This window comes from Alosa pseudoharengus, unplaced genomic scaffold, assembly GCF_046254945.1.
Source record: "Alosa pseudoharengus isolate Yale_2024_CS ecotype anadromous, Long Island Sound unplaced genomic scaffold, YU_APseudo_1.1 YU_APseudo_1.1_scf_4, whole genome shotgun sequence".
Lineage (NCBI taxonomy): Eukaryota > Metazoa > Chordata > Actinopteri > Clupeiformes > Clupeidae > Alosa > Alosa pseudoharengus.
Window position 1 is genome coordinate 2,362,626 of NW_027468774.1, and position 10,657 is coordinate 2,373,282.

Sequence of the window (10,657 nt, forward strand, 5' to 3'; positions counted from 1 at the left end):
ACACATAAAAGGACACGCAGTGACATATGCAGCATTGCCCTGTGTCCACACACACACACGCACACACACACACACACATACTCACACACACACACACACACACACACACAGACGTAAGCCTTTAGACCTCTACAGCAGACTGGTTTTGTAAGGAGGGAGAGGAGATTTTGTGCCAGTGAGATACTGTATGAGTTTGGACTCCTAGATGTATAGATTACAGCTGGATTTATAGATTTACTAGCAGACCCACAGGAAGAGGGGCTCCCAGGTCAGGATCCTAAACCCTCAAAAAATAATCTCTCTCTCTCTCTCTCTCTCTCTCTCTCTCTCTCACTAACACACACACACACACACACACACACATCATGTTTACAGGCCCAGGAGTGTCTGTGGGGGAGGGGGAAGAAGTCACTCATTTTCATAAACATTCCCACATGTGAGGCGCGTAACCTGCGGCGAGAAACACTCCGCCAATATTAACCTGACGCCTGTAAATCATAGATGCGTCGCGGAGGCGATCTGTGGACTTTCACTCTGAAAACGAACCCAGAGTTGGACAATATGTAGCGCAGATATCAAACTGACTATGAGGACAGCAAGTAATCAGAAAAGCAAGTAGTTGAACATGTATTTTGAAGACTGGTGCCGTTTCTGTTGCTAAACATTTTGAATAGCCTAACGTCCTCACGGGAAAAAGCGGTAAAACCGTCTGGAAAAGAGTGCGCGCGGCATATATTTTTCAAGCTTTGGAGTCGCTGAGCGGATTCACGTCTCGGATCCAGTTGGCTGAAGGCCGAGAGCGTCACCATCTGTCATCCGCTTGAGCTCCGCGTTCGCCGGCTGTATGTGGAGACAAGTGTATACGCCGCGAGACCTACAGCGCGGGAGGGACGCCAGATAGAGCCGTGCACAGCGCTGCTGTCATAGCGGCGGGAGTTGCCCATCGGACACGCACCCCACGCTTCTCTCCCAGAAAGAGTCGACACCGGTTACGCGCGACTTTCTCTCCAGCTGTTGATGGGATACTAGACCATGGCGGTTTCATACCTGTGCGCGTTGCATCTGCTTCTCTATCTCGGAACCCGTACAGGCGCGTTGGTGGACTCGTCGACGCCGCCCGGAGAGACACACGGGTCACCCAGTGAACGCGCCTTGGACCGCGCCGCGTTTGAAAGGGACGCGCAGGATGTGGTCACCATAAATATGTACAAAACCTATGACAAATATACCAAGGAGCCCAGCGAACGGGACGGGAATACCGTGAGGAGCTTCAGAGCTCTCTCGGGTGAGTGGTCCGCTGTGACGGGTCTGCGTGTGCCGTTATTACACCATCATCTACTTTAACACAAACATTGTAGCCTACGGGGCAGCAGAGTAGCGCACGCAACAGATGTGGGGTGGTTTCAGTCAGACTTGAGTTCGGTCGTAGATGGAAAGTAGCCTACGCTCAAACAGCCTGGCAGCGAGAGCCAAAATCGGGAAATAATACACCATGGGCACGTGCATATGCTGTTTCAGTCTGCCAGTTATCAAGATGTATGTGTGTGTGTGTGTGTGTGGCTGTTGACCAGACCAAAGCGACCGACACGTACACCCCAAAAATTCTACGTTGTGTAGCTGTCGTGCACCCTACGGAGGAGTGCATAAGTCCATAACAAAGTTGACAAAAGTGTCTCAACTAGGCTTTCTGGAGATAGAAATGTTCTGCGTACAAAGTCGGTTTCATGCTAGTCGTTTACCAGAGACGCTCGGTTTGTAAAGTTTCCAATGCGCGAGACAACATCCCTCAGTGTAACGGCACTTGGGGGCGCGAGGGGCTTCTCTTAAACATTTCCATATGCCTCGCGCAGATTCAGGAGCCGTGTTTGTCTTTTAATAGACCCACTCGTAAAACACCCGCACGCGGTGTGTGTGTAATTGAGAATGCAAAAAATGTGTTGTTTACAAGATCGTTTTATGGGGTTGCAGGCAATTTCATTGTTTTATAAAATTGAAATTACCGTCATTTTACCGTCAAGTTCTACAGCAACATTATGAGGAACAGTTTGTCTGCGAGGGCATTTTGTTTTTGTCTCGTAAAAGCAGATTTCCACATAACAGTATTTTAACCGTTTTGCCTCCTCCAGTGTCCTCCAACAACAGGCTCTTGTTCCAGTTTAACCTGACCTCCATCCCAGAGTCAGAGGTCGTTGTCGCAGCAACGCTGCACTTCCTGGAGCCGCTGCACTCGCAGCCCAGGCCCTGGAGCTGTCGTCGCCCGCACGGCCCGTCGTGTCGTCCGGCGGCGGCCTCGTCTCCCGGGCGGCTGGTGCTGAGGGGAGGAGGAGCGTCCGTCCCGCTGACCCCCGGCGTCCGCCTCGCGTCGCTCCCGCTGCCGTCCCACCCTCACCGCCGCGGCGGCTGGCTGCAGCGCAACGTCTCCGCCCCCGTCACGCAGGCCCACGCCGCCGGACACGTGCTGCTGACCGCCGAGTTCCAGACGGACGCTGCCGCCGGACGCCAGCTCCAGCAGCGCCGAGCGGACCGGACCCTGGGGGCGGAGTCGGGGGCGGGGCCTGAGCCGCCGTATCTGGTGGTGTACACCGACGACCGGACCATCGGCGAGCCCAATAGCGTCGCCGCCACCCTGCAGCGTTACGGCCCGTTCCCCGGCAACGCCGATGACCCGCACACTCACCACCGGCCCAGACGCGCCGCCGTGGAACACCTGCAGAACAACCTGCTGCCCGACGTCCACCACACGGAACCCAAGAGCAGGGAACTCTGGGAAAACACCTACTTCCCTCTCAAGGCCAAACCGCCCCCTCCACACACGCCACACACACACTCACACACACCACCCCTCGGCCCGGAGTCGCCACACACACGCGCAGGCGGAGAGGTGGGTCCCCGGGGGGGCGTGGGGGGGGCGCGGGAGCTGCGGTTCGACGAGCGCACCATGAAGAAGGCCCGGCGGAGGCAGTGGACCGAGTCGCGCGCCTGCTCCCGCCGCTACCTCAGGGTGGACTTCGCCGACATCGGCTGGAGCGACTGGGTGCTCGCCCCCAAGGCCTTCGAGGCGTTCTACTGCGCCGGGACCTGCCGCTTCCCCATCCCCAAGGTGAGAGAACATCCCACACACCTCACTGTTCTAATGCGGAACACACTACAGAACACAGGGCTCTCTGAGCATTAGAACGCTCGTCTGGGTCTCGTCTGCAGACTCAGTAGGAAAGTGTTAATAGGCAGCCAGAGAAAAGCAGGCTCACACAGGGATGGGCAATACGGCTGAAAACTGTATCACCATATTAGTGTTTCATATCAGTCAATAGCGATAATTATTGATTTCTTTAAACCTATTTCAAATAAGGACCAGAGGGGAAAAAAATGTAAACACTTTTATTTTAGACTTAACCTTACTGATTTTCATCACCTCAGTTAGCAATCAAAGCAAACAGGGAAAAGAAATATTAACACAACCATGAAAAACACTCAAATAAATAAATGAGCACAAAAGTCTGAATGAAAACCAGCAATTATATTGAAGCCTGGAAATATTGTAAACAAAGTATTGTAACGATTTGATAGCGAACGACACAGTTGTCCAATCAAAAGGTTTATTCACTGGGAACGAGAGCCGGGACACAGATAGACCAAGACCAAGACCAAGACACAGAACACAATGCAAACAGGGCAGGTCAAGCACGCACACACACTACACATACAGGGGAGGACGCAGCCTCCCACACAAAAAGGATCACACACGAGGGAGAACTAAAAGGGAAACATGTCACACTAAAGACGCTAACTTTACACTTATAACTAAGGAGAAATACAGACATAAACCCCCCGATTGTTCACCCTCGAGTCCCAGCATGCCTTTCGGTGGAGAACGCTAACACAGTCTTTATGCGCCGACGCTACATAGCTCCCCCAACAAGCCGTTGCCGTCCTCGGCAACGACCACGAGGTAGCCACATGCTAGCGTCGGCGCGCGTCGCCCGCCACTCAGTCCAGTGCGACAGTTCCGCCAACTCACGTGGGGTGCACGCGCCGCAGGAGCTCACTCAACGGGGCGCCACGCTGCTAGCAGTCCAGTTCGGGCGTGCTAGCAGCCACGTGGCCGACCCGCTCGTCACCAGCTCCCTCTCAGCAGCCGCCCTCAGGCTGCCCTTTCCGCGGCGTGTCACCACGGCACTCCTCCTCTCCAGACGGGGCCCTAGGTGGCCTTACAACCGTCGACACTGTACCAAGCACCGGAACTCACGGGTCAACTGTCGCTGCACCTCCGTCGCTCCGCTCCGTTGATTCACCGACCAGGACAGACAGGCTCCGGTTCCGCTGCAGCCGGACAACCGTTGCTGCCTCGCTCCGTTGTCCTGCTCTGCTCCCGGCCCGCTCCACTCCGTCGTGGTCGCGACGAAGGCTTGACCCCCCGAGATGGCCATGCTATCAAACTCCACACAACGAACTTTTTTTTTTTTTTTTTTTTTTTTTTTTTTTTTTTTAAAAGGCGCCGGCCAACAGGCCAACTAGAACTAGCGCCTAGCACTGCACGGTGCCCCTCACACGCACCCAAAAGTTAAAGCACACACCAAAACAGTCACACACTAGAGGGCCCTTCCGTCGAAGCTGCCCCACCGTCGTGAGTTCGCTGCCCTCAGCGGCTCCGCCAACCGTCCATCGTCTAGGAACCTCTTCCTCGCCGCACTCCCTCTCTGCTCACGCGTCGCGGCTCGCCGTGGAGTCAGCGCCCAGGCCATCGCCGTCCTCTCCGCGAACGCTTCTTCAGGCTCCCCTTCCGGCAAGAACTTCTCCCATGGCCGCAGGCAGCTCCAACCGAAAGCTCCTCTCCTCCGTCGGCAGTAGCGATAGAAGGCCCCGAGCTTTTTAGTAGCCCTTACAAGGGCTCTCTCTGCATCCTCTTGCGTGGGCCTCCACCCAGTGATGAGGTCTCCCGCTCCCAGCTGCTCCCGCTGAGTGGAGGCCATGTTCGAAAGTCGCTTCTGACACCAATGTAACGATTTGATAGCGAACGACACAGTTGTCCAATCAAAAGGTTTATTCACTGGGAACGAGAGCCGGGACACAGATAGACCAAGACCAAGACCAAGACACAGAACACAATGCAAACAGGGCAGGTCAAGCACGCACACACACTACACATACAGGGGAGGACGCAGCCTCCCACACAAAAAGGATCACACACGAGGGAGAACTAAAAGGGAAACATGTTACAATAAAGACGCTAACATTACACACAAAACTAAGGAGAATAACGACATAAACCCCCCAAATGTTCGCTCTCGTATCCCAGGATCCCCTGCGCGGGAGAACGCGAACACTGTCTTTTTGCGCCGACGTTACAGTATGTTAACTGGCTAGTTTATCATAGTCTACTAGTTGGACTGTTCAGTTTCCCCATGTGTGTTTAAGTTTCAAATGAATACTTTTTCTCCTTGAGACAGGCCCATTTGAGTCTTGGAAAATACGTTTCCATTTACATCGGGATTGAGATGATAAGAACTTATCAGTCAACTTGAATGCAACAGTTTTGAACAAATCCGTGCAGCGTGCTAATGATGCTAACCAGATTTAATAGCAATTTAGCGTCTTGCACGATTGTGAATGTTTGGATTAAATGTGCATGCTGAGGAGGGACGCGTCTGTTGAGAGGGAGAGAGAGAGAGAGAGAGAGAGAGAGTACATGGGGCAAGGACTCAATGAGAGTCTGTGTTAAGGCAGGCCTACTTCTATAGCCTACTCTGGAGTTGCACATACTAGCTATTTTAACATATGGCGGGAGGTGTGTGTTGCTTTTAATTCTTGAATTTCCCCTTGGGGATCAATAAAGTATCTATCTATCTTTTTATCTATATATCTCTATCTAATTATCAAATGTTCTATCGAACATATTTTTTATTGATATCGATTACATGATTACATGTCTATCGCAATATATATCGTCCAGCATCAGGAACCAGGTCTGACTGGACCTGGGTGAGAGCATGTTAGCAATTAGCATCAGGAACCAGGTCTGACTGGACCTGGGTGAGAGCATGTTAGCAATTAGAATCAGGAACCAGGTCTGAGTGGTCCTGGGTGAGAGCATGTTAGCTGTTAGCATCAGGAACCAGGTCTGAGTGATCCTGGGTAAGAGCATGTTAGTAGTTAGCATGTTAGCAGTTATTATCAGGAACCAGGCCTGAGTGGACCTGGGTGAGGGCATGTTAGCAGTTTAGCCGTTAGCATCAGGAACCAGGTCTGAGTGGACCTGGGTGAGGGCATGTTAGCAGTTAGCATGTTAGCAGTTATTATCAGGAACCAGGCCTGAGTGGACCTGGGTGAGGGCATGTTAGCAGTTTAGCCGTTAGCATCAGGAAACAGGTCTGAGTGGACCTGGGTGAGGGCATGTTAGCAGTTAGCATGTTGCATAGTTGGATTCGTAGGTGCTCTTGCTCAATACGTCCATTAATAGTTGGTGCTCTTGGCGTGTATTGACTAAAGCATTGTGGAAGAAAAAGCCAAAGTGTTGTGGCATGTGTGTGTGTGTGTGTTGTGGCTAGAAAGTGGCCTAATAGTGGAACTAGACAAGGATGGGAGTGTGCGTCTTTTAGTCAGGCCTTGGTCCACATGAGCAGTACCCCACCTACTGTAGCACCTCAGAGAACATTGGCCTGTGTGTGTGTGTGTGTGTGTGTGCATGTAGATAGATAGATAGATAGATAGATAGATAGATATACTTTATTGATCCAAATGTGTGTGTGTGTGTGTTTGTGTGTGTGTGTGTGTGTGTGTGTGTGTGTGTGTGTGTGTGTGTGTGTGTGTGTGTATGTGCCCGCCCTGATGTGTTAGATAAGAATTATACCTCAATTTCTGAAGCACATGCAATCAGAGTGCCATTTCATTCCAGTATTCACAGCTCTGCCTATTATGGGAAAGGCATGGGAGACCCAACAGTTTGAACACATTGGTAGTGTGTGTGTGTGTGTGTGTGTGTGTGTATGAATGATAGCAAACTCACAGCTCTGGAAGTCCATGTGTGTTCCTGGAAGTAGCCCACGTGACGGGTGATGATGGCTCAGCTCATGCATACGCAGAAACGCACACACACATACACTCACACATACATGCACACACAAACACACGCACACACACACGCACTCACACACACACACACACATACATGTGATGACAGACGACAGTTGAGCTCATAGCCGCTGTGTTATAGAGCCACAGTCACCAGCCATGACTAACAGGCCAACAGGGTTACAGGCTAACAGGCCAACAGGCTTACAGGCTAACAGGCTAACAGGCCTACAGGCTAACAGGCTAACAGGCTTACAGGCCAACAGGGTTACAGGCTTACAGGATAACAGGCCAACAGGCTAACAGTCCAACAGGCATACAGGCTAACAGTCCAACAGGCTTACAGGCCAACAGGCTAACAGGCCTACAGGCTAACAGTCCAACAGGCCAACAGGCTAACAGGCTTACAGGCTAACAGTCCAACAGGTTTACAGGCCAACAGGCCTACAGGCTAACAGACCAACAGGGTTACAGGCTAACAGGCCAACAGGCTAACAGTCCAACAGGCTTACAGTCCAACAGGCTAACTGGCTAACAGGCTTACAGGCTAACAGTCTAACAGTCCAACAGGCTTACAGGCCAACAGGCCTACAGGCTAACAGTCCAACAGGCTTACAGGCTAACAGGCTCTGGATGTAGGTGGATGAATGAGGGGAAATAAAAATCAAATGGGTCCTCTGGTGTTCAGGTATCTTACAACATTTGATATTCTTAAACAGTCAAACTATTTCACCTTCTCTGAGTCTTCTCTGAGAAGATGAGAGAGGTTAGTTACAAACGTAGTGACCTGTTTGTTTGTGTGTAATGCCTTATTAGTGCTGGAGGCGTTGGAGCTGTGATGTTACGTTTATTTAAAGTAAGTGTATATCTTTAGACTTAAAGAAGATTTCCCCAAGGGATCAATAAAGTATCTATCTATCTATCTAAGAGAAGAAGAGAGCTCAGACTAGAAGAACAGACGAGTGAGAGAGTAGAGGTGTGTGTGTGTGTGTGTGTGTGTTATGTGTGTGGTATGTGTGTGTGGTGTGTGTGTGTGTGTGTGTTATGTGTGTGGTATGTGTGTTTGGGTTGTTTGTTTGTTTTCCTGGTGTAATTGCTCCCTCACTAACTGCCCCCCCCTCTCCCATCAGGTGGTCCGCCCCTCCAATCACGCCACCATCCAGAGCATCGTCCGTGCCGTTGGAATCATTCCTGGTATTCCAGAACCTTGCTGCGTTCCGGATAAGATGAGCTCGCTACCGGTGCTCTACTTGGATCCAGAGCGGAACCTGGTTCTGAAGGTTTACCCAGGGATGTCTGTGGAGACCTGCGCCTGTCGGTGAGCTGCAGAACCAGACCGGAGAACTGCAAAACAAATAGAACTCTCAGCAGAACTGACAGAACTCACCACAGAACAGATGGAACTTACCCCAGAACAGACGGAACTCACTGCAGAACTCACAGAACAGACAGAAGTCACGTCAGAACTGGCAGAATTCACCGCAGCACCAGCAGAACTCACCGCAGAACCAGCAGAACTCACCGCAGCACCAGCAGAACTCACCGCAGAACCAGCAGAACCCACTCAAGTTCATGACAAAGGGACAAGCAATCTGTCTCACACACACACACACACACACACACCTGCTCAAGCTAATGAGAAAAGAACGTCAGTCCTTCTCACACAGACAGAATATGGAGGAGCTACTGAGCTACTGAGCTACTGAACTTGTTTTCAGTCACTTTGTTAAGCTTCAGATTGACTCCACCTCACATGCAGAGACACACACACACACACACACACACTGTGCAGTGTTAAGCTTCAGATTGACTCTTTTTCTGCTGACCAGAGGGATGATCCACAGAGAGTTTGGACACTACGGGATCGGAACTGTGTAGTCCGTGCTGACTAGCTTCTCTTCACACACACACACACACACCCAGAGGTGGAGCCCACATATGTACGTGTGGATATCAAGTCATAGACATATTTTCCTGGCAGAAGTATTTTTGTAAATAAATGATCTGTAACTAAACTAACTCCGTGGAGTGCACCTGCTAGTTAGTTTGTGAGAGAGTGTCCACTGTTACAGTAATATGAAAGCTATATAGTTTGAGAGAGTGTCCACTGTAGTGATATGAAAGCTATATAGTTTGAGAGAGTGTCCACTGTAGTGATATGAAAGCTATATAGTTTGAGAGAGTGTCCACTGTTGTGTTAATGAAAGCTATATAGTTTGAGAGAGTGTCCACTGTTGTGTTAATGAAAGCTATATAGTTTGAGAGAGTGTCCACTGTTGTGTTAATGAAAGCTATATGCCATGGAAGCCACACAAAAACGAGCTGGTGCTGCCACCTGCTGGCCGATAGGTAGAAGAGATGGGGATTGCCTGCAGGAGGATGTGTCCACTCGGGAGCTCACCTCCTCATCGACCCTTCGCTCTTGGGGCCAGAGGACAGGGGCAGTCGCTGTGTTCGGTTATTCAATCAGTTTTATGATTTCTGCTGCATTTCTATATATATATTAGTATTGTACTGTACATAACCCTAACCCGTATGCATTTCTATATATATTAGTATTGTACTGTACATAACCCTAACCCGTATGCATTTCTATATATATATGAGTATTCAGTGTACATAACCCTAACCCATATGCATGCAGTATAATGTATTCACCATGTACCAGATTTTTTTCTTTAGCTTGAATACTTTTAGTTTCCGTGTGGCAGCGGTTTGGATCGTACATACGTATATGTGGATATGTGGTACTCTAATATTTAAAAGATAATTATAAACTGAGACTTTAACCCGTGAACTGTTGCACTGGTCACCTGGCCTGTCCTCTCCCTCAGGCTGTCTGAGCAGGTGGACCTCTCCTCTCTTCTCCACTTTTGTTTGTTTGCTTTTAGTTTGTTAGTTCAGTAATGACACAATAAATAACTTACTAAAGACATCATGTTGCGTGAGTGTGTGTGTAGAGGAATGTCATGTCATGTAAGTGATGGTGTATGTAGAAAGATTGTGTGCGTACATGCGTGTGTGTGTGTGTGTGTGTGTGTGTGTGTGTGTGAATAGAAGAATGTCATGTTGTGTGAGTGTATGTCTCTCTCTTACTCCTCTCTCTTCTCCTCCTCCTCCTCCTCCTCCTCTCTCTCTCCTCCTCTCTCTCTCTCCCTTACTCCTCCTCTCTCTATCTCCCTTACTCCTCCTCTCTCTCTTCTCCTCCTCCTCTCTTACTCCTCCTCTCTCTTCTCCTCCTCCTCCTCTCTCTCTTCTCCTCCTCCTCCTCTCTCTCTCCCTTACTCCTCCTCTCTCTCTTCCTTACTCCTCCTCTCTCTCTCTCTTCTCCTCCTCTCTCTCTCTTCCTTACTCCTCCTCTCTCTCTTCTCCTCCTCCTCCTCTCTCTCTTCCTTACTCCTCCTCTCTCTCTTCTCCTCCTCCTCCTCTCTCTCTCTCTTCTCCTCCTCTCTCTCTCTCTTACTCCTCCTCTCTCTCCTCTCTCTCAAATTCAAATTCAAATAAGCTTTATTGACATGACAAGAGTGCTAAGTGTGCTTGTGTTGTCAAAGCATGTATACAAATTCAGTACATAAATATATAAGATAAA

The 10,657-nt window shown here is 50.0% G+C and overlaps 1 protein-coding gene across 1 annotated transcript; it reads left to right on the forward strand.

The window, feature by feature from the left end:
* The first annotated feature begins 548 nt into the window (after positions 1 to 548).
* gdf10b (growth differentiation factor 10b) lies at positions 549 to 9,973 on the forward strand. The gene is made up of 3 exons (XM_076266521.1): positions 549 to 1,285; positions 2,127 to 3,100; positions 8,199 to 9,973. The coding sequence occupies exons 1-3, from the start codon at positions 1,033 to 1,035 to the stop codon at positions 8,388 to 8,390; spliced, it is 1,419 nt and encodes a 472-aa protein (XP_076122636.1). The 5' UTR covers positions 549 to 1,032; the 3' UTR covers positions 8,391 to 9,973.
* The last annotated feature ends 684 nt before the right edge of the window (positions 9,974 to 10,657 follow it).